The sequence below is a fragment of the Propithecus coquereli genome, unplaced genomic scaffold, assembly GCF_000956105.1.
Source record: "Propithecus coquereli isolate 6110/MARCELLA unplaced genomic scaffold, Pcoq_1.0 Scaffold451, whole genome shotgun sequence".
NCBI lineage: Eukaryota > Metazoa > Chordata > Mammalia > Primates > Indriidae > Propithecus > Propithecus coquereli.
The window spans coordinates 192,168-217,384 of record NW_012150297.1 but is presented as its reverse complement, the minus strand read 5'-3'; the positions used below and the strand labels follow the sequence as shown (position 1 = coordinate 217,384).

The window sequence follows — 25,217 nt, the reverse complement described above, 5'->3', positions numbered from 1 at the left end:
CTTTAGGAGGTGATTAGGTCATGAGGCCTCCAGAACTGTAAGAAATAAATTTCTTTTCTTTGTAAGTTACCCAGTCTCAGGTATTTGTCACAGCAGCCTCAATAAACTAAGAGATATAGGCCTTTATTGAACAAATCATTGTTTAACATTTACTGAACTTTTCTATTTGTTACAGTTTACAGTAAACTTTTAAAGTGAAAAAGCAAAGGAGGAAGATTAAGTAATCGCAACTACATGAATGCTTGTTTAAACGGGGAACTAAATCAATTCTTCATGTCCATGGAAAAACAAACAAGAGAACCTGGGTTGTGACTTCAACTGAACAAAGAAAGACCAGGGAATTATTAATGTCATTTAATAAAGGAAGAAATAATGAAGGAGGTTTAATTGATCAAGTATTTACTCAGTACATACTAAGAGCCTGGAAATTGAAGAGTTTTATCTCTTGGAATTCTTCAAGGAAAGAAAAACTCTGGCTTAATAATTTAGACATTTTCATGTGTGAAGCAGGAAAATGAATTATCTAACTGGAGGGCATTCCTGTTCTTTGAAACTTACTTGTTAGGACACAAGGCTGCCCTTCATTGCCAGAAATGTGTTACTGAACTAAACTGAAATTGAGCCCACGTCATATTCTCACAGCCAGACTTGAGAGAGAAAATATGCTAAATCTTCTGAAATTTAAATCTAATTTTTTTTGATTAGACACAAAAGACTGAGGTGATGATTCATGATTGTTTAATAAAAAAAAATCAGTGAAATAAAAACTAATTAAAGAAACTGTTTTAATTACGTTCGGGTTCAATTAATCAACTATTTATTGAGTGCTTGATATATGCCTACCAGCATTTATACAAGGAAATATATTCATTAGTTTCGTTCATTTGCTATTGAAATGAGACTTTATTACATCTCATCAATCTCCTGGTAGGATGGCAATATTTTACTCTTCAACAATGCACACTGAAAGAAAGTTGGGGAAAGGTTTTTATTCTGAATGTTTGAAATCATGAACCAATGAACTCAACGAGCCTCAAGATTTGAGAGAATTTTTTTCCTGTTCAATAAAAAAAAAAAAAAATCTTACAAAGCTAATAAATAAAGGTTATCTGCAGAATGTTAGCTCTTCAAAGTAGCTGGTTATTACAAGTCATTAATATAGTACATTAATACATTATTCTCCATGACCTTGGACATACAGAGAATACCTGAGCAGAGTCTGCTAACCAAGCAGCCTAAAGGTTCTTCTGTATGTTTTGAAAAGGCTAGAGCAAGATAATAACAAAGTATGGAGGAAAGAATAAAAGTAGGTAACTTACAAGGTGGTTTAGAGACTTTAAATAGAAGCTACCATGGGTAACTTACAGCTGGGCGATGCTGGTGGGTTACCTGATAGCTCTTAATAAGTTTTTTTTTTTTAACAGGGAGTCTGGCCCGTGATCTGATGATGTAGGAGGGTCTACAATCATGCATCACAGTGGAGTGGCTCTGTTCCTACTGGTGCAGAATGTCTTCTGCATCGCAGATCATTTGCTCTTCTTTACTCATGTCTAAAATCATTAGTGTATCTCTGCAGAAGTTAAAGACTGTGCCATCCTATAACCTGGTAGGAAGAGGAATCCCTTCTATTTATAATCTCTTTAAATACAGACTTAAGAAGGAAAATAGCAAAGTAGGAAGTTCCAGAGGTCAGTCTCTCTGCTGAAACAACCATTAAGCTGGAAAAAACAATCGGAACCAAGTATTATGGAATGCTGGAACCTGAGAAGACACAGCGACTAGGGGAGTGCTTGATGAGGCATAGGCTGCTCAACTTCGGTCAGGGAGCTGCGTGCTCGAACCATCTACAGCCCCCATTCCTTAGCTGCACCACAGCTGCAGGATGGCAACCTGTGTTCCTGGGCAGCTGGCTGGAACTAGGGTGGACAGGAAGGACCTAGTCCTCCAAAAATTTGAGGCTGCGCATTGTTAGTCCGGAGGCTCCTGGAGGGACTAGTGCAGATGATTGCCTTTTTTTCTGGCCCCAACCTGGCTGCACTGACTTCCCTGGTGTGATCTATCAGAAGATCTGAAGAGAGGTAACTCCCTTTTTTCTTGGATCCAGACATTTAAGAAGATCCCTCTCAGGTCACAGGCTGATCACAGAAATAAGAACAGAAATTTCAGTGACTACAGACAACAAAAAATACAGATTTTGCAAAAATAGGTTAGAAAAGTCACTGGATAAATGGATAATTGCAGCCCTCAAAAGCAATCCCTCGGGAGGGGAAGAATCCGATTTCTAGAGTTACCACGTAATGAAAATCAAAGGACTATTTCTCAACAAAAAATGGTAAAGCATACAAAGAAATAGGAAAGAATGGCTCATTCACAGGAAAAAAGATTTTGACATAAACTATTCCTAAAGCAGCCCAAAGACTGGGATTACCAGTCAAAGACATTAAATCAATGGTGTCAAATATGCTCAAGGAGCTAAAGGAAACCACGGACGAAGAATTAGAGGATATCGGGGAGCACTGTGTGAACAAAGAAGAGATGTCAATAAAGAAACAGAAGTTATAAAAAAGAACCAAATAGAAATTCTGGAGCAGAGATGCACAACAGCTAAAATTAAAAACTCACTAGAGGGGTTCAACGGTATGAGGAGGCAAAGGCAGAATCGGTGAACTTGCAGATCGTGCAGTCTAGTCTGAGAAGTGGAAAGAAAAAAGAAGGTAGAAGAATGAACGGAGCCTGAGGGACCTGGGGGACACCTTCAAGCATCATTGTAGTCTCAGAGAGAGGTGAGAAACGTAAAGGGTAGAAAAAAATATCCTAAAAAATGGCTGAAAACTTCCCAACTTTGATGAAAGATATGAATCCATACATTCGGGAAGCTCAGCAAATTCCAAGCAGGATGGGCTCAAGGAGATCCACAATGAGGCACGTTACAGTCACTGTATAGAGTGGGAGTTACTGCTTCATGGGTTCACGGTTTCTGTCTGGGGTGATAAGTTTTGGAAATAGTGGTGATGGTTGTACAATGACACTGAATTATATACTTAAAAGTGGTTAAAATGGCAAATTTTATGTTATATGTAATTCACCAACTCCCCTAATGAAAAATAAAATGACTTCACAGCACTTAAAATATCTCCAAGTGTTTGCTGGGAGAGGGCATGCAGCTCAAGGTAGGAAACCTCCAGAGGGAAACCACGTGTCCTCAGTCCAAAGGTGGTTTTTTATGTTCCATAACTAGAAGGGAGATATAAATGGCCAGTATCATGCACCTAAAGCATAAGATATGAAGTAAGTTTGCAAGAAGAAATAGAAGAATGTCCTCATGGAAGAGAGATGATACATGAAGGGTCAGATGTAGGTGCTTCTTGTTGGGCCTGCCAAACTCTGCCTGGGACAGTGTGAGGTGCAGCTGTGCAGCTGTGATTGACTATATGAAAATCTGATATTGGGGCTGGGACAAGAATCCCTGAATTTAGGTATGCTCGAAGAGTCTATCTTGGGAGAAGTCTAAATGAAGTTCCCTGTATAAAGGGACTGGATGCCTATTAATCACAAAGTAATGAAAATGTATTCTACCATCTTAGTTGATAGTATCCAAAGATGGCTGCCACCAAATCTCTTTTGAGATATGGAATTTAGCTCCCTTAAATCTGGCCTGGCCCAATGACTCCAACCAACAGAACTGGGCAGAAGTCACACTGTGATAGGCAGTGTCTAAAATGATTCCCCAAATTCTGGTATTCACAGAATAGTGAACGCAGTCTACGCAGCTGCAGGATGGCAACCTGTGTTCCTGGATCAGCTGTAACCCCTTCCCCTCGACAGTGAGCTAGCCTCATTTACTCTGTCCGGAGGTTAGGTCATAAAAAGACGATGACGTCCATCTCAAAGGGCTCCCTCTCTGACCACTCCCACTGGGGGCAGCAAGCAGTCGTCTGGGGAGGCTCATGTGGCTCAGTGAGGAACCAAAGCCTGCCAGTAACTGCACAGTGAACTTGGAAGTGGATCCTTCAGCTCCAACTGAGTCTTGAGACGGTTATAGCCCTGGCTGACACCTTGACTGCAGCCTTGTAAGGCGTGGAGCAAGAGGCACCCAGCTAAGTCACTCTCAGATTCTGATCTACAGAAACTGTGAGATAATAAATGATTGTTGTTTTGGCTACTAAGTTTTCGGGTATTATTACACACACAGATAACTAATATAGATGTTCTGGCATTACAAACTGGTACCTGATGAACCTACAAATGAATAGATGTCCAGTCATGGAATAAAGATTGTGGAGAGGAGCTAGGCAGCAATGCCTCCACAGGGGAGCTGCAACAGAGACACCAATTAGCAAATATCTAGCTAATTCATTATCTAGCAAAGTAGTATTCTATGTTATGTAGGCTAGTCTGATTAATAATGCTGTTGAAATTAGGAGAGTTCTTATAGCGAAGCAATACCTTATGTTGCATCTATTATCTTTAAAAAAGATAATAATGATAAATCCCATTGGAACATGCACCAAAAAAAGAAACATGTATGATCCTTGTTAGAATACCAAAATGGAACAGAGGAATATATAGAAAATGTGCATTTAATTAGAGGACATTTAGGGGATAATTTATTAAAAAGATCATGTAAAGGACTGAAGGACAGAGTACAAAAGGGCAAATGATCTTTCCCCTTCCTTTCTGATAAGTCCTGTATTAACACACGCACACGTGCCACAAACCGGTTTGCATCTGGCAGGCTTCCTGTCTCCATTAGCAAACAGATATGACATAATGAAGAAAGCTTTTCTAGGCATTTTGGTGGGGATTAGGAGTCCATTATCAGACCTAGTTACAAATGTACCTTCTTTTCAATTAGATTATAATGCAAAGAATAAAAAACCTTCACCTGAAACTCAGGGTGATGTGTAGTAGCCTGGAATACAGGTGAGTTTCTGGGGTCCAGTAAGTAAATCTCAGCCATTTGTAGTTTAATGAAATGAAACAAGTACTATTTTCTGCCCACCTATGGTTTTATTAATCAGTGGTTCTGGGGTACGAGATCATTAATTTCAGTCCTAGAAAGCCATATCGATGATACAAGTAATAGACACACTAATTTTTTGACCAGTAGGGACGACAGATGCAGCTCTGAGCATCATGATTAAGAATGATCTCATCATTATAGTGACTTAACTACCCTATATTTAAATTCTACCTCCTTTCCTTCCTTCTTTGGCTTTTTAATAGATTTAAACAAAATGGCTATCAGTCCCTGACTTCAGTGATTTCTGTCATCAACCATTCAGAAATTTTCCTCATTTCTCACCCTCATTGTGTGATCTATCAGCCTTGTACAATTCTTGGCCGATGGCCATATTAATTTTCTACTTGAAAGAACACAAATAGAATACTGCTTATGACGAAGGTAGTCAGGGCAGCTTGGGGAATAGTTGTTCGTCTTGCTGCATAGCAATTAGCTTGGCAAACTGAAACAGTAACATGATTGGATCTGATACTTGGCCAAAATTGCCAAAAGAAAAAATTCATTCTGTTGGGGGTGTTAAATGGTTTTTTAAATAGTAGCTATCAACAGTTATATTTGCCCTTTTGGAAATGGTATGGGCAGTGTGACATCAGAGATCTCCAGTTTCCATGGTGATTATTAGTGATGGCATTGCAAATGTTGTGGTTAGCCTCTCCAGTATAATTCCTTGCACTTTACGCCAGAAGAGAGGGAAAAGAAAAACTCCCATCTTAATATTTTTAAAGGAAAGGATGCTGATCATCTAAGCAGAGAAACATCATAGTTTTTAAATAAATAAAATTTGTTAACCTTAAACAGATGTGTATTGATAGAAGCTATATGGGTAAATTGGTAAAAGATAACTAAAGCACCTGGACTTAATAGGGACTAATTTTTTCGCTTAGATATTTAGCAGCAATTAGCTGTTACTTTCTGCCTACACATAATTTTGTAAACTGGTTGTTCTTATAATACTAATGTATGCATTTTTATATGCAGGAAAAGAATATTTTCTTACTCTGAAGCAATTAATCTGGAGTTGAGAAATAATCTGGAATCTAAGTAGGGAGAAAACTCATCTTCCTCTGTAGATAAGCACAGTAAACGAGGTGAAGACTGAGTTAGCTGCCCAGCCCAAGACGAACACTCCTGGAGGGCAAGGCCACGTCTCCTTCTTTCTGCTCCCTCGATACACAGTAATTTTGAAGTTGATGAGGCTAAACATTCCATTTTTGCTTTGTTTAATTTTCACATTTAGAGCTGACGGTTAACCTTAAAACAGTTTACTAAGACAATTATGTGTACTTTGAAAAAAAAATAAAACGAATGAACTTAAAAGCCTCTCTTTTTAAGAAAGTGTTTCATTTGACTTTGATAAACAAGAAAGTAGTCTTTTTTTTAAAAAAAACAGCTATAAAATACAGTGTATACCTGTAAACAAAGTATATAGAGATAACAGATAAAAAACAATTTGTTTATTAATAAGGAAAAGAAGGATACCTAGTCTTTCTGATAATGATTCAAATCAGATCTGCTAGTTAATAATATTGTCTAGAGGCAAAATCAAAGATTATAAATCCAAGTTACAGAAAAAAATCTGCTGCCAACATAAAGGGAAGTCATAATGAATCAGAATGTAATTTTAAAAATTCTAGATAAATGCATTACTCTCACAGTAAGAGTAATAACCAAGATGATAAATGATTCTGTCTCTCCCTTACTCAAGCTATCAGTGATGCCAGGACGGAATATCTAGGCCACCATTGTGTATGACTTATACAAAAGCCTACAGACCTAGAACCAGGATGGATTTACAAGAAAGGTCAGAAAAAAATGTAGGATGCTTAGGTCACAAAGGATCACCAGTTGTGACTGAAGTTAATATGCATTCACAAATCATGGATAGAATTAGCTACCTATGGGAAACTTTATCATCATTTTCATCACCAAACACCCAGTCTACAATGAGACTGAGATCATTAACGATGAAATTAAAGGGTCTCCTAATACGGCATCAGAAAAGGATCTACCTAAAATGCAATCAGTAAAACATAATTGGTCATGCTGAGAACTAAAGAAGTTAAGATACTAACGGGGCAGAATTCTAGAGTCAGAACTGTAAAAGATAACCTAACCCACTTGTTTTTTAATAAGGAAATAAAGGCCCATGGAGACCAAGTAAGATCATCCTGGATCACAGGAGAGCTACTACTGGCAAAGCAGGAATGGAATCCCGGCCACCTGCTCTCCCCTCTACCCCCCATGTCAGTGTCTCTTCTCATCTAATCTAATGAAGTATTGTTAACGAAATGCAGCCCACAAACACCAGCACTATCATAAAGAGATTTTCATTCTAAGGCTCAATTTATAGAGAATAACTTTAATTTTTTATAAAACCAATTAAAACACATGCACACATATCATTGTATTCAAGTCAGAAAGACCAAAGGCGCAAGGAACAAACATAGAAGGGAAAAAACATTAAAAAAAAAAATTATAATAACAAACACTTGACATTTGCCCTCCTTGAAGTTCTGAATAATGGACTTCTAGGGTGGCTGATTCCAAAACTTAAATACAACAATAATGTATTACTAAGTTGGAGAAATAACGCATTGCCTACAGAGCAAATGTTCTTAGTTATTTCATTAGAAGGGTGACCAGAGCTTGAGTCAAAGTCAAGGCCCATGTGGTTTCCCCTACAGAAAGCAATGGTGGGGCTACGAGGCCAGAGTGACAGGAAGTAACACGTACCAGGTCCTTCCTCCCGAAGAACTCAGTTCCTTCCAGGGGGCATTCCAGAGCTGTTCCTGTAGAAACCCTCTGGCCAAAAGCACCCCCTGGCTAGAACTGTAGTCGAGCTATGGTACCACCTGACAGGGAGAAAGATTCTTCCCTATTACTCTGAGCAAGTCTCTTCTTGTTATTTGAAAAATTCTACATGCAGATGGTCTGAAATTGAGCTATTATTTAAATTATGACAAAGAGCTAGAAAGGTAGATATGACAGAAAGAGGACAGATGCTGATTTCCACTTGGAAAAACACCCGGCTCATAAAAAGCAGAAACTGAGGCTCTTCTGAGCAATTGGATATGACCTCAGGCGAGTCAGGGGCCCTCTCTGCAGGCAATATCTCTAAAAAGAGGCAGATGTCACGAAGGCAAATGGAATAATGTAGAGCAGTGACAGAATATGGATGCTCTTCAGTTTTGAAGTTGATTAGGTTCCTGCAGACACCAGGAAATCATATGCATGTACATCAGACTTCCGGAGTGCAGCACCGCCAGGGTCACGGGGAGTTATCATTACTTTAATGATCGGGAAAAGAATACATTTGGAAGAGAATACTAAAACCTTGCTACCTAAAGCGCCGTCTGAAGACAATCAGCATAGGTATCACCAGGAAACTGGCTAGAATATAGGCTCTCCGGCCCCACTCAGACCTAATGAGTCAGAATCTGCATTTTAACAAGATTTCCAGGCGATCCATGAGCACATTAAAGTTTCAGAAGTACTTCACTGAAAACACTGACAGTGCTCTGGCCAAAGCGACTATGGAAATTTCGTATATTATCAACCTGACACAGTGTGTATATATATATATACTCCAAGTCAGTCTGGCCCTTTCCTGGTACTTCTGGTCAACCACAGGTTAAACAGTTGAGACGCAAACATTTTTTATTTCAGGTATCAGTGTCTATTAGGTGAGCCCCATGTAGTTAGTTACCTTTCCTTTGTGGGATTAAAGATAACAGAAAAATACATAAAGTTAGACATGTTAAAAAAAGGCCTTATTAATCTGCCTGGATAATGATTAAGTGAGCTTAGGTCATTAGGTTTTCGCAGTTTATAATCTTTAAAATCTGAGCATGGGTATTGATTTATTGATCGGCAACAACTTACTGATTTTTTAAAACTTCATTTCAACTTTCATTTTCAGAAAGCTTATCTTCTCAGAAGGGGTACTTTAGCTTTAGGAATGCAGTGGAAAAACAAAATGCTGCAGGAAACATAACCTATGTTTTGATCATGGCTTTCACCCTGTTGGCTTCCCACTGGAAACAGTAATTTTTGTAAGGACACACTAGAGAAGAGTAGAAGTGAAAGGGTACATCCCTCATTTCTTCTCCCACTGACACATTATTACACCACGGTTTCCTCTTCATGCCCACTTAGGTGCCGTCCTAGATAGAGAGTGGGGAAGCTCCTGGCGGGGCTCAGAACACACCCAGAACCCAGCCTCAGCATACTGAACATTTTAGGGTGAAGGAATCTGAGAAAACAGCGTGTCCAGGAAAGACTCTATGACATTCCCCCACCCTTCTCGCCTGACGCACGTCAGAAGACCCTCAGGTGAGACCTGAGGGAAAGGAACACCCTTGTCTCTGAAGGTGGAATGTGAACGAACAGGCCTTGCCCAGTTTCCCCGGTATTCCTCTTGCTCACGCTCCTTTGCGCTATCATATTGATATTTTCCCGTGACTACACTGAGCATCAAAGCTAGTATAAAAATGCCCAGGTTTAGCCATTTCTTTGAGTCTTCATTTCCTTATAAAGGCTCTCTAGTCCCAAAAGACTTACATTAAACACATTTGTGTGCTTTCCCATTAATCTGTCTTTGTCAGTTCAATTTTTTGACCCAGGCAGGGACCCTAAGAGGGTTGGGAAAATTTTTTCCTGCACTACACTCCCAAAGAGGGGAGAGCTGTTCCCCAGCAACGAAGTCATTCAGAACAAAATTTAAGGAGCAAGAACTCTGCCTTTAAAAGCTGTTCCAGCAACTGAAGTTGTGTTTTAATTTTCTAAACAACAATAGTGATAATCTCCACGTCGGTTTACATTTTTCTGGGATCTGTCTCATCCAATTCCACTTTTCCAGACAGAGTAACTGGCACAAAGCAGAGAGAGGAGCTGACCGTGCCGACCAGCGTGACAGACAGCAACACGAAGAAGCGCGGTATGGATCACTGTCTTGCCCCCTCAGACAGACAGCTCGGGAAGCTCTAGTCGACCAGACTGCTTTCATAATTTTCTTTTTGTTTGAGCACAGATCCTTCATTAGCCAGCTCAGCCCAATTCTGAACATAATAACCATAAATAGGGGTAAGAGAGTACCAAGTTCAAACTGTGAATAAATCGTGAACTTGGCCCTCCCCCAGTTACCTGATATAACAGCTATTTTCCCAGATCCGTGTTCGTCTCTGGCTATTCTTTCTGCCTCCTCCATCAGCAGCATGCCAAATCCCTGCGGGGAGGTGGGGAAGGGGAAATCAGAGGGAAGGAAGTCCATTAAGAGGGGCCATAAAACAAGAAGGCTATAATTTAGTAGCTGCTCAAATCTGTTAAAATAAGAGTGACAAAGCCCATTTATGGGAATAATGAAAAAGAAACCATTCAATTATACCAAAAGTACACTGCAGCAGACAATTAAAAAAGGTATAACTTTCCAACAAGAGCCATGGAAAGGCATTCTGTGGCTGATGTAATCTAGTTACAGCAAGGGAGGAAGTTCTTCTCAACTTCTGTTTCTTTTTAGATAAGTTCTAGGCAATCTCCAGGTGATGGAGGTCTGGGGCAGTGAACATTTATTTATCGCCCCTCCACTTTCTAGAAGGGTTTAGAAACCAGGCAAGATTTTTAATCATCAATTTTGGTGCTTACACTATATCCACCATTAGTGGTTTTAGTACATTTTCCTGAAATTTTAAAAAGTAAGTTATTAATTTAGGTTGTTTAGGGATTAGGCTTCCACTGTACATAATACAGCTTATATTTATAAAGTGTTCTAATATTTCATAAGTGCTTTCATATCATCAATTTGATTTCATAATAGGTTGGCTCATATGAAATTGTCAGTATTGGATAATTTCTGACTTTCAAAAAATAGCAATTCCATATGGTTCAATCTGATATATTCCACGTGACTGAATCTTGGTTTATCCCTCCCTCCTCCCCCCTTACCCCCCAAAAGGTGCAATTTGGAGGGAAAGCATCTCTGGACAACTGAAACACTGGTTCCGCTGGTTCTACGCTTCTCTTTCCCCCTTCTTCCTCCTCTGTCTCTTCCTCCCCTCCTAACTCTGTCCTTTTCTCTTTTCCTACTTGGGCAATTTCTTAGTTGTGAGTCAAATAGGAATGGAAGACAGGATACCTGATGCTGAAATTTAGTAGGATCCCGACTGCTCACAGGGACTACAGTTCCATACACGTGCAGCTCTCGGACTATGGAGACCCCTCCGCCCAATTCAAAACGGAAGGTTTCCTCTGAACACTTTCGTAATCGCAGGAGGCCGATCAAAATGTCTTGATCTGGGTCTTCATATGACAAGAATGTTTCCCAGCCACCATTTGCAACATAATCTCGCCTTACCAATTCAACCTGTTTCATAAAAAGCCACAAAAAGTATTTTCTCAAAATTAAAGAACCAAGTTCACTTTTGTAATTGTGTGCATTTATTTAGGCTGATATCCACAGGTTTCATTTTCTAGTCTTTATCTCCTCCACTGAAATCTGCCTTTGGGGAAAAACTGTGATACTGGTCACTTGCTCTTTGATGGAATTCTAAGAAAGTATGGTATCTGACAGGACACTTAAAATAGCATGCATAATTATGGGATAAAAATGTTAAAGAAAATCCAGTCACTGGAGAGTAGCTTTTGGGGAAAGCTCTCGTGGCAGCAGTCTACACAGGCTTTTGACTCTTCCACTCATTGTACAAATGGCCCTAGTACTTTGGCTAAATAAAAGCAATATGTGGCAATATGAATACACAGAAATCTACTCATGTGGACACGGTCTCACCCAGACATATTCCCCATATGGGCAGATGGTACCCAGATGAGGTGAATAATTCAGACAGACACTTATATTCCTGCTCAGCTTAATGCTTGCTAAATAACTGGACTGCATAAGAAACTGGCAAAATGTGTTAGGTCTAATTTTTCCCTCAAAGGGCTCTAAATGTGAAAAATGTCAATTAAACAAACAATTGATGCCGAGAACAGAAACATCAACACAGAAATCATCTATTCCAGCCTTTCTCAAATGGGGTTCCACAAGAGTCAAACCCCACAGATTTGGCAAATAGCTAGATATTATCCCTGTATAAGAGAGAAGTTAATTCATTACATACAATGAATGCCTAAAGCATTACACTTAATTTTTGTGGAACCCCTGTTGATAAGGGCCAATCAATTCATTTGATTATCACAATGGGCATTAGTTTAACAGTTATACACAGAAAGATAAACAGATCATACCATGTTCTATCTGAAGGTAGCCACTAGTCGCAGGTGACTATTTATATTTGAATTAATTATAATCAAATAAAATTATGAATTCAGCTCCTCATTTGTACGAGCCACCTTTTAAGTGCTCAATAGTCACCACCATATGGGATGGCTCAGACCAGAGAATATTTCCAACACTAGAGAAAGTTCCATTGGACAGTGCGATCTAGAATGAGGTTCAGACTTTGTTCTCCTAACCAGGCTCTTCTATAGTTCAGCTACCCTCATTTCTGGCTGTCCTGGCCTGACGTCTATATCTAATTCTCAATTACCCTCTGCTCTTAGTTATTCATTTCTAGGGCTTGGTCCTATCGGTAAGAAGGTGTGGGTCCAGGCTTGGCAAGGATCTAAGGACAGAACCCAACCTCTATAAAATGAAGAAACTAACCTGGTATGGCCGTACTTTGTGATGAATTTCTTGGATTCCAACCTCTCTGGTTCTCACATCTCGACACTGCCAAAAAATAGGGGGTGGGGGGAGGCAAATATAAAATTGGTAATTTATTCGATTTTTATCTAAATCCCTCTGTCAAACCCTGGGCTCAAAATTAAGTTTGGACAAAATTTACGTTGAGATAAAAGAACAGAATTAAAATGTTAAACCATCTTTAATAAACTTGAGAATGGGGAAAGCAGAATGGAAATATAAGAAGTAGTACAGTATTGCTTTAAAAATAAATTTAGAATCCAAAAGAAACCAATATTTAATATCATCTTAGGGGGAAAGAACATTCAGTCATAAAATTAAAAAATACTTTTGCCCAAGGGATATAACTATATGAAAGTATAATCCAAAACCATGTATACAGAAGAGAAAAAAGCAAATTCCTAAACTTTTAAAACCTTCACCATTTTGTCAGTTAACATTCTTAGCCTCACTGTATTTGTATCGTTTTAGAAATGTCAAAAAGATGCATGTTGAAGATGGCTGTTTTTTTTTCCTTTTTCTTTTTTTGCAGAGAAAGGCACTGTGGGAGACAGGCTGGGAGGGAGAAAGAAAGGTAAGCAAAAAGAAATGAAAAAAAGAAGGAAGGAAGCTAGAGCTATGTATTCCACAACCTGAGCCACAATCACAAATGGCTCTTTGAACACCCCCAGGAGGCACAAAACTGCCCAGAGACAATGCCAATGCACAGACCAGGCACCGTGAGAGCCTTCTATTTCACACCCAGTATGCGTGCTACATAACCTGACATTTCGAATGACAAAGTCCTTATTCAATTACATGTCATATGATATAATTTTCCCTATACAAAAAACCATAAACTTCCTTTTTCAGAATTCTAACATTTTCTTCCAGTGAGAAAAGATCACGCTAGGAAATTTGATGATGTCATGTAAGCAATTCTACTAATAGTATATTTATGAAGGACTGCTATATATATAGCATTCAATGGGGAAAAATAAGAGCTCATTATTCAGTTCTATAAAAATAAAGCTATTTCCATGCCCTGAGAACCAGTCCAAGATAATGCTTTCTTGATGTAGAGTCCATGAATTCTAGTAAACAAAAATTGTATAGTGGACAAGGATCATAAATCTCTGTGATATTTAATCCATTACATGTAGCTGTTGTCCTTTAGCTACAGTAGTTCTATAAAGTAGCTAGCATGGGAATGTATAATACTATAGTTAAACGTTCTTAATGAACACTTGCATGCTGCTGCCTTTTCTCTTTCTTTTTTTGGGATGCTTTTTAAAAGGCAGAGATTAGTGTGTGCTTATTTTCAGGAGCCTCCACACCTAAGGTCTGCCAGCTGCATTTAGTCTTACCTGTATCCCAAGGTCTTTCATTCTCGCCAGAGCCAGCTCTCTCAGATTCCCATGCTCTACTCCTGAGCTGACTAAGGGCATTGGAATATCTCTGCAGGAGAAAAACATCAGCTATTGCAAAACAGAAATCATTCTCTATAGCAGGAAGGCAGGGATATTAAAAACAAAAACAAAAACAAAAACAAAGAATCGAAAAACCTATGAAGCAGACCAAGAAAGCAGAGGCTCAATATTCCAACCAGGAAGCAAGGTTCAGAGCCTCCCCACGTCTCAGTTTTCCCACTGATGAAATTATGATTTTCACCGAGCTCTCAAAGGTTTTTATGAGAGATACCTGATGGAAATCACTTTATGCAAGACTGCAAAGGGCAAAACAAATGCCAAAAAGTCCAATAATCTATTAGTAAGGATTTTTGGCTGAAGAGACATTTGCGCTAAATAAAACAAGAAATAAATATTTTTTTTACAGACTTTTTTTAATGAGGTAGCTTACAAACACTTTCCCATAGAGTTGCTGAATGACAAGTAACCTGGAAGCTCAAAAGCCTGGCGTAGCCAACAACTGGTCTCAAAGAATAGATCTTTTTCCCTTGTTTCCTAAAAATCTAAATTAAAATTGACGCTGCATTAGAAGAATGACAGCTTGCCTAAAGATAAGAAGAGATAAAATTTATTTCCTGGCTTCAAGGAGATGTCAATCAAAAGTTGAAGTTACGAGTTCCATTTTAGTAGCCCCAACACCCTCATCTAGACAAAAATCAGTATCTAAAGATAAAACAGCTGAAAAAAAAATCTGAAGTTAAGAATATACTCAGCACATCTGCTTCCTATTCAAAGACAAGTCTCTAATTTGTTTTGTCTCACATTTGGTTGAGCAGAAGAAAGATGTGAAGAATATGCCAATTATCTTTTCTTCTCATTCTGCTTTGGAATCGACTTGAGTCTTTTCCTTCTCTTTTCACTCATCCTTTCAAATGTTAAATGCAATTAGCTAATTCATCCACTTGATTCTAATGAGATATTCCTCCCGCAAAAGTATCAAAAGCCAATCAATTAGCATTAAGAACTATATACAATAAGTCTATTAGGCTCTAGAAGCAAGCACAGTTTCCATTAAAACACTATAAATCTAAGATAAGTCCAAGTTCTAGGACCAGGTTCAGGCCGTGAGTTTCTGGCAGAAATACTACAGAATGATGCTGTGTTCCTCACAGTGAGTCGCATCAGCAGCTGTGCTACGCTCACCTGTTCCACCACTGGGCATGCTCTGGTCAAGTCTGTGTCTGCCAGGGGTCTCCACTGTAGTCACCATTTCCCCTTTTGCATTTGAGTAACACTTTATGGGGAGAAATGTCAGTATCACACCAATGTCCTGTTCCTCATCAAACCTCCAACTACCAGTCTTGCATCCACTGATGACTCCTGTCTGTGTCACCTTCCTTATAATGGTCACCAAATGATAATTTATCTACTTCTGTCATTCCTTCTATATTTACTAGTTGACCTTGTACTGTAAAGAAGACCTTTTCTTTCTTTTCTATTTATTCATTCATTTATTTATAACAGTATAGACTCATGGATTCCTATTTTATTCAATGAGTTGTAATCCAACAGTAACATTATTTGTTGCTTAAATTTGTTTTGGCCAGTGGATGTGAATCCAGGCTGGCTGCTGGGTCCTTTTGACATGTCCCCATCATTTTGACTATTTCTCTACTCTCTAGAACAAGATGTTTCATGTTCCCCTTATATGTTTGCTGCTCCAGCCCTGGAAACAGTCTTTTTTCAAAGCCTTGATTCCTTTTAATGGAAAATGGTATTTAGAGACTAAGATCTGGGCACTCACTGTGCTCATTACTACTGGGATGTCACTGCCTTTAGACCCCGTCAGTGTACACTACTAAGAAATAAATGTACGTATATACGGATGTGTGTGTATGTATATATGTACACATATAAACATACATATGTAACTATTTCTACATATAAATTAAAAAGCCCACAATTTTATACTGATAATTCCAATACTAACATGGTGCCTTGGTGTTCTTTTCAGTCTTTACCTTTCAAATATTTGTATATCCCTTTCAGACAGTGAGAAAGCTGGCTCTCCTATCTTTAGCACATTTACTCATTTACTAAATCAAATAACTTCTTTGCTCAGTGTAACCAATCTCCCAGCAACTCGAGCTGCCATCTCTGTGCTCCCCCTCGACCTCTCCATCTCGGCGGGTGCCAGGCGTGCTGCCGGCCGTGGCTCTGTGGCACTGCCTCCACAGGCAATGGGAAGGGAAGGGAAGATGGTCTCTACAGATATTTTTAATAACGAACTGGTACTTTTAAAAGCCACTAAAAATTTCAATAGAAGTAAACTCTCTCAAGTAGGTTTTCTCATACAATGTTTCTAAGCAGAACTGTATGACAGAAAGAATTACCAGCAAGCTGCTACATAACTTGGGGGGCCCAGTGCAAAATAAGAACATGAGATCCCTTGTTAAAAAAAATTAATAACTTCAAGATGGTGAAGGTAGAGCATTAGGCCAAGTGCAAGGTGCTAGGAGGCTGCACAGGTCACGTGTCCTTGCAGCTGGCCCTGATTACCAGAGAGGACCAATCAGGGAGGACCTGGTAACACAGGGATTTACAATGATGGTGATGGTTCATAAATGTTCTTAAATTTATGTCTGTCGCTACAAAAATGTAACATGGTTTTAATGGTCTTTGGTAGTGACATGCCTGGAGTATACCAGATGGAAGTTCTCCCTCTAAGGAACAGAAATGTGGCAATTGCCACTTTCAGTGATAAAATCTTTTTCACTGAAAATGAGGGGAGACAATTCTATACACACTGAGCATCTCAATGGGCAAAGTACTGCACTAAGCGATCTGGAATACACAAATAGGCACTGTTACTACCTTGCAGGAGTTCAAAACCTAGATGAGATTACTGACCATTTGAGCTTGTCACATCCATCTAGGTAGGAGTTAAAATTATTTTTAGGTTTCTCAATTTGATTCTATCTAGTTTCATTTTCTTAGCTTGAAGAGATTACATGTAAGAATATTCACTTTTCTACTTCAACAGGTAACATTTCAAGCTTAGAGGTGCTGATATTTGCAATTTGCTCATCAAAATCCTTTCAAGTGTTGTCTAGACTTTTGATCTCAATTTTCTCAAGCTTCAGAAACATGTTTTGGTTGAAAATTGGTATTCCTATTCTAATGTTTCACTGTGATTTAAATATCACATCAAGGCAGACAGCTGTCAAATAGCCTGTGGGCAGCAGCGCTTTAATGTGACTCCATGTGTCTGGACAGAATTTTACATTTACTCATTTACTGCACCCTTCAGGGCTAGAATACAGATTCTTCTATTAGGATGCTGTGTCATAAAAACACCCAGTAAGATGCTATTACCTCAACTGTCATAAAACTAAACAGTATAAAATAGTTAAAGAGGGGTGGTGGTGTGGCAGGGTGGGGAAAATAACCAATTAAAAACATCAAATAATCAGTAAAATATCACTTAAAGTGAGAAACATCATGTTCTCACTCAAATTATCTTCCTTTCCTTGTTGGTTCCTCCCTTGTGATACCTGCCTTAAAAATAGTTCCTAAAATCTTCACCACAAACCTTGTAAGTTGAGCTTCACTAGTCAACACTATGTGTTGCCTGTAATTGGTAGAAGCTGCCACTAGGTGAACCTATATAGAAATAGGCAGATTTTCTGAATGCACAGAACAGAAAGACACAAATGATTTTCCTTTATGATTTAAAACAAAAATAAATAAACTATAATTATTAAAATCATCTGGATTAAACACTCTGGGAAGATGCCTTTCTCCTTTGCCAGTGGTTTCTTTCTAGCAAGACACAATCAACTACTTTCAAAATAAACACAGCAAGGATGCTTAACTGTACTCTTAGGCTAATAGCTGTTTTCTAAATTCTTAGAATTGCTCTAAAACTTTTGAGACGGAAACTGGAAGAAACATGACTGAGTAAAAACCCCATGAATCTCTTTACCCAAATCAGAAGGTTTCTAAGCCGCTTAACATTGTCTAAATACTCAGCCTTCCTTCACACACATTTGTATATAATGTTTAAAGTTACCAATTAACACCTTTCTTAGCATTTTTATTTCAAAATTTTACCATCTACCTCTTAAACGAGTTTCCTTCTGGAAGTTCAGACATGCCAAATTCTAGCTATATCTGAATATAAATTTTAAAACACCCTGAAATGGAATACAAGATTTTTAAACAGAGATATGTTGCTTGAGCCCAGGAGCTCGAGGCTGCAGTGAGCTGTGACCATACAGCCCGGGCGATGCGAGACTTTGTCTCCTAAAAAAAAATATATAAAAAATAAACAAACAGCGATATGAAGCTGTTTCGCTAGAACAGAGTTATTGAATTGTTATTAAGTGTACTATATATGGATGTGGCGTTTTGGTTCCCTAGTCAGCTATTTGTCCAGGTGAGAGGAGAGAATTCAAAATGAGGTAACATTTATAAACTTTTTGAGCTATCTCAGTAAAAAGCACCATCTTTATGATTCAAATTCTATGACAGCCAAATTAGATATAAATAGACAACTAATATGAGGAGCACAAATAATAATCAGTTACAAGGGAAAAAAATTAATCCTCACCAATAACTAGGGAAATTAATTCTCTTAATTAAATAAAAAATACCATTAGCATCCAACTCTGTAGTGGTAATGATAAAGCCACTATTTACTCTAAATTCATATAATCCCTCTGGAAAACCATTATCAACATATATAGCAAAAGCTGTAACATTTACTTATACTATCCTTGTTCCAGAAGGGATTTAAGATAAGATAATAATAATGGGAAAAAAAGATGCTTAGATCCTTTACCATGGGTAATTTTTCTCATAGATTATACTACTCTAAGAGATTACTTCAACAGCAGTAAAAAGTTCTATGTACATGGATTTTAGCTGTAGTGGAGGTCAGAATAATGATTTAAAAAAAAAAAAAAAGGAAAGAAACCTGGAAGTAACCTAAATGTCTAAAAATGGGAACAGTTTACTGAATATGACAAATTAAAATGATAGAGTATTATGCTGCCATTAAAATTATAACCATGAAGATTATTCTACGTCTTTAACAAGAACTGGAATGCAAAGATGCACACAGCATATTTGCCAGTGTATAAAATGGACTGCTATGTAAATATGCATCCCAATTTTACAAGGAACTTTTTGAAGAAATAATGTAATTTTGTTATTGACACATATTGAAAGTGATTTAGTAGTTTTGTAGAGAAAATATTATTTTGTTCATGTTAAGATAGTACTATATGGCTAGAAATCAAGAAGAAAACATAAGTTCTAGATAATTAGTAATATTCTACAAACTCTGGTGGAAAAAAATATAAAATCACATTATCAAAAAAGAATTAGTACATAGCAGAAACACAAGACATAATAGTTTGACTAGTAAATGAAATCTCACTTCCTATCTCAGCACTGCCTAAGCCTAGTCTAGAATTTCAGCGATTATTGAGAACAAAAAGCAGGTTACAACGTAAAATAAATCTGAATCATTTTTCGATGTAGTATATACAAATAAAATGTGAAAACAAAAATGGGTAAAAAGCAAGACGCAAAATATAGTAACTATGAATTCCCGTGCATGTAGCCACAGTAATAGTTCAGTAACATCTAATGCAAAACACAAAGTAACACAATACATTTGAAGGAATCCTCCGCATGTTTACAGAAAAACAAGTGCCTTACTGAATGTTAGTCCACAGTGAGCTACATTTAAAAAAGTGAATAGTAATGGAAACTTGTATAAGAACAAATATCACACATTGGCTCTTAAAGCCCAGGAATGAAAGAGGTCTATGCACTTTTCCATTTCCGTTTTAGAGTCAATTTATCAATTTCAATGAAAAAGACAGCTAGAATTCTGACTGGAAGTGGGCTGAATCTCTAGATCAATTTGGGAAGAATTAACATTACATATTACCTACAATTTTTCTACTACTTCTATTTTTTTCCCAATCTTCAATCTATGGGGATTAAAGTATAAACATAGAAAACAGCTGCATTTTTTCTAAAACGTCCAGATACATCACTTATTGCCTAAACTCTCTCTCTCACTAACACCCCATCCCTTTATCACATAACAGATTCCTCTATATATTTGGGAACTATTTCCAGACTCTCATATTTTTTTTTTTTGTTGCCTCTTTTGGCCTGAGTGTCACTTGCTCTAATTACTGTAGCTGTGTAGAACTTTTCAACATCTGGTCAGGAGGATTCCTCCTCATTCTTTCATAGATCTTTCCTGGCTAGGTTTGAACATAGATCCTCAGAGATGAACTTTAGATTTACCTTGACCCGTTCCAAAAGAGATCATATCGGGATTATGTAGAATTTATAGGTTTTCTAATCCATTCATTTCTGCCTTCTGCTTTTCTTAGGGCTTCATTTTTTTTTCCAATTTGAGTATGAAATATCACTATGGGCCATTTTCCCGGCCTACGACCAACTGAGAAAATAAGGACTTGGAGAAGATAAGAGCAGCAAACATAATCTCTAGGAAAAGTGTAAAGGGGTCGTGACAGGAAGAATGAAGAACACGTATATGGCCAGAAGGTCATGTGACGAGAAAGGCATGGTATTATGGACAAGCAACAGGAGGCCTGCTGAAGGAACGTCCCCATTCTCAGTTCTTCTCATCATGACCCTGTCATAGTCCTCTTTGGGAGACTCGGCCCAGAGAAGACTCCACGAGCTCTAGTTCTAGCAGGCCAGACTGTCACTTATATTTCTCTATCAGTATGTCGCTTAAGGTGTTTATGAGGGAGGATGTAGGCTTCAGATTTTGAAGTGACATTCTATTATTTCACAAATAGGTGGGTGAATTAAAATTTAATGGAATCCTGTAAAACAAGAGGTAGCGGTACAGTCTCTTTTAAAATAATGGAACTAGTAATGTTCTTGGTGAGTCTGAGGACGATTTATAGTTTGAAGACATTAAATAATGGAAGTGTTTCCTTTGAGCAGCTTTGACCATATCAAATAGGTTTTGACTTGTTGTTACATTCTATTTTCTAAATATTTTATAACTGGAATTTGATTTCTTCTTTTAGTCATGAGTTATTCAGAAGTGTTTTAAATTCCTAAAAAAAATTGTGGCATTTTTGTTTCCAATTTTGTTCCAAATTTCTAGAAAGGAAAAACAGTTAAGATCATTTTATTTTCTTCATGCTATTCAGAATACATCACTTTCTCCACATTTACATTAATGTCTGTAAAGAATGATTGTTGCCACTCTTGTGTTTTCCCTCAGAGGCTCTAGGACAGGGACAAGACACATGGCTACGCTTCCTCTTCTCATACCCATGACTGTATTTAGACTGAATTACACCCCGATTTAGCTCGTAAGCGCCTCAGAAGCAAGCGCCATGCCTGTTTACCATCATGAATCCACTCCAGGCTCATGAGCGAATGGACAGATGAATAAATACGATATTGGCAAAGTGGCTTGGACATGCTATCCTTTCATTTTCGTTCCGCTCTATTTACAGATAGCATTCCAGATATCCTATTTTTAATAAAAATAAATTCAAAACCCTCAATATGAAATCAGACTATTCTCATCGGAAATTATAAACAGAAGAACTAGTCACCAATTATTTTCAGAATAAAAGCTAACACACTACCTTTGCACTCGGTATACTCGAGTCCATGGAGGCACAAGGGCTAGAATCCGAGCCACCAATTCAATTAGGTCACTAGGAGAATAACTCTTGTATCTTCCTGATTTCCAAAGCTCATAAAGCCCAGTTCCACGAATTACCAGAGTAGGGTAGAGTTTCAGACCATCAGGACGAAAAGCAGGGTTCTCAAAAAACTCCTGTGAATAGAGAAGAGAAAATTATTTCTCCATTAGTTACGCAGAGATCACCCAGGGTGAAGTCTCAATCCCGGGCCAGCTTTTCTCACACCCCTGGCAGGCCCTGGGGCTGCCTTTCCTTCCTGAGCAGGGCAGGCATACAAGCAGAACAGAAACTCACTGTCTTTGTGGCCTCACTGGAGCAAAGCACGTGTGTGCTGGACTACAAGGCCCTCGCCAATCTAGTCCCTGTCTACCGCACGATCTCATCTCATGCCACCCCTCGCCCCCTGGCCTTTCCACCTCTGCAAAGGCAACCTCCTCTGCCTGGAAAGTGCATTGACTTTTCTTCTAGCTAATCTTCAGGTCTCAGCTTGAATGTCGCTTCTTCAGAGAGGCCTCCCTTACCTTCAAATACTAGCTGCCCTGCTTAAGAAAATTCCACTGGACCCCGTATTACCTCTTTCTTAATTAACATCCTCACAGGACAATCAATGTCTGCCTTCACCTCTAGACAATATTCTCCTTTAATAATGGGACATATTGACTTGTTTAAAAAGTTGTGATAGACATCATCTGGCTTACAAAACCTAAAACATTTACTATATGGCCCTTTACAGAAAAAGATTCCCTGGATAAGACTACTTTGTCTTCAGGCCAATTGGCACTTCGACCCTGGGCTCCACGCTGTCCATTTGTTCTCAGGACACTGGGCAACACATCTCCTCAGCTACTTTGGCGCAGGCATTTCTTACACTACGTCATCCCAGCTGACTGCCTTACTTCTTTATTTGGGATGTAGCAAGGAGACACCAGGCATTCTCCTTTCCATGACTTTGCGCTAATAATCTGCTCTCATCTTGTCTTGCACGGTATGTATTGGAGGAATGAAGGTGGATTTATATATTTGCCTCTCACCCTCACCGTGGCCATAGCATCTACCCAGCCAACAGTGCTATATCTCACAAACTGTAAAAATGCTTTCTATCTTCCGCTACCTTATTCTTATAAAGCTCTCCATTGTTTAACTTGCTTTTCAGAGAAATGTAACTATAGACTTTTTGATCACTCTCATTGATTTCTGTGACATTCTTAAATGCTGTTTTCTTTGTGTACCATTTGGTCTCAGAGATACTCTTCTGTAATTGTGTAACTTGTCCTATAGTATTTTTAAAGTTCATCACATCTTCAATGAATATCCTGTGACCATTCCACAAAGAACATGTATGGAAGCCATTCTCTACCTAGTCTGAATCCACATCTGAGCACAGGATTTCAGAAAAATACTTCTGGTACTTGTATAATAAGTTTAGGAGACATGTGGGCAGATATATACCTTTTTAAAGAATGAAGACAGACTGAATTGGTTCTGAACTTTTGGTTAAACATGGAGAATTAAAATATGTGTCTCTCTCCTTTCCCTCCACAATCACACTAAAATGACAGTAATTTTTTAAAAAGCATAAACCCAGAAGAACAAAGAGAACAAGAAAGAAGGCAACAGGGGACAAGTGATGGCAACAAATTCTTTGGAGACAGAACAGGATGGAAGACTGGTAAATGATCTTGCAAGTGAGGAAAAGGGCAAAGTATCTGCAAAAGAGGATACTAATAAAAGGCCAGCTTGGTCACACTACAGAGTCCCAGGAAGGCTCACGGACCAGAAGTACCATGAACTGGGCAGGATGGGAGAGAGACTTGGAAATAAAAACAGGGGCACTGGATCTGAGTCCGTACGTGGAGGATTTATCCCTCATTCCTTAGCCTTTCTTGGACAGGCACGAGATGGTTCGGTCCTGGAGAAACCAGAGTGCCCCCGGACTCTGAGATTCCAGTACAAAGTAAGGCCTAGGTGAGGATCCAGGCTAAAGTGGAGAAGCCGGCACATAAACTGGTGGACTCTCGGCCCTGCTCCCTGCATATCAGCAGCCAATTTCCCATGACTTACCCAGGCCACCCACCCCCAAGCGGGAAGTTGGAGAGTTCATCTCTGGATTGATCAAATGACCCTACATAAGAGTTCAGGATACTGAAATTGAGGAAATCCATGAGGCGAGCTTATTACCATATGAACATTCCTCAGCGAAGCACACCAGCTGGTGGCCATGTAGACCTTGTGCAGCCACTTGGCTAAGGATCATCAGAAACTTGGGAAAAGCCTAGAATGTGAAGGGAAGACCAAAACAAAAAGAAAAAAAGGCACTTGGAGGAAACAGAGGAACTGTATAAAGAAAAAGAAAACTTAAAAAAACCCTATAATTAATTTATTCAGAGAGCTAAGAAAAGATAAATTACATCCATAAAACAAGAATAGGATGCTACAGAAAACTGAAAAGCCAGAATATAAGAAAGAACTCTTGGAAATGAAAACGACAGTGCTAAAAGCTGCAAGACAATGGTACAACGTATTTAAAGAAATCTGAGGAAAAATGACTTTTATCTTAGAATTCTTAAGCAGAAAGGTAGAACAGATATTTTCAAGCATGCGAAGGGTTTATTTCCCACGATGAATCTTTTATTAGGAAGCTGCTGGAGAATGTGTTTCAGCAAGATGAAGGGGTATACTAATAAAGAGGGTAACTGGGGGCACACAAAGCAAAGGATGCAACCAGGAGAGCAGGAAAGGGAAGCCCCAGCGTGGGTACCTGGGAACTAGGCCCAGAGAAAGGCCAGTCCAGTTTGGAGATGGAAGACAGGACCACCAGGAGTTGGGTCTCTGTGCTGAAAAAGGAACTGATAGGAATATCTGAGAAGTTAGGCCACTGAGAGAGCTTTAACACTGAGTCTGTATTTTTGAAAGTTATAGGCACACAGAATACTGAGCAAACAAAAAAAAAAATAAGGGAACTGATAACTCCACAGAAAAGCAAGGTTACTCAAGAACAGAAATGTTCCTGTTACACTTGGTAGGTATGTACATACTGGGTAAGTACAGTGTGTTACTTGGCTCCATGCGAATAATAACGTATGCAGGAATTATAATGCAAACACTGGTAATATAATTTAAAACAGTGATATAAAAAATATTGGGAGAATGGGAGGAGAGTAGAAAAGAATTAAATCTTGAACTACCAGAAGCAAGTGAATCTATCTAAAATTGATAAACCAAGAAATAGCAATCCAAGCATAGTATTAAGAAATATGAGCCCGGGCAGGATACTAAGACCCCGTCTCTACAAAAGAAAAGAAAAAAAATTAGCCGGTTATGGTGGCATGTGCCTGTAGACCCAGGCTGAGGCAGGAGGATCACTTGAGCTCAGGAGTCTGAGGCTG

At 38.6% G+C, this 25,217-nt stretch overlaps 1 protein-coding gene across 1 annotated transcript in view; it reads right to left on the bottom strand.

Moving 5' to 3' along the window:
* Nucleotides 1–25,217, bottom strand: part of ELP3 (elongator acetyltransferase complex subunit 3) — an 83,224-nt gene that overhangs the window by 9,077 nt on the left and 48,930 nt on the right. Inside the window, exons 10-14 of the mRNA XM_012654923.1 lie at nt 21,772–21,965; nt 14,066–14,156; nt 12,681–12,746; nt 11,154–11,381; nt 10,166–10,247 (exon numbers count right to left, since the gene is read on the bottom strand). Coding sequence (XP_012510377.1) covers nt 10,166–10,247; nt 11,154–11,381; nt 12,681–12,746; nt 14,066–14,156; nt 21,772–21,965 — 661 coding nt within the window. The remainder of the gene's footprint in view (nt 1–10,165; nt 10,248–11,153; nt 11,382–12,680; nt 12,747–14,065; nt 14,157–21,771; nt 21,966–25,217) is intronic.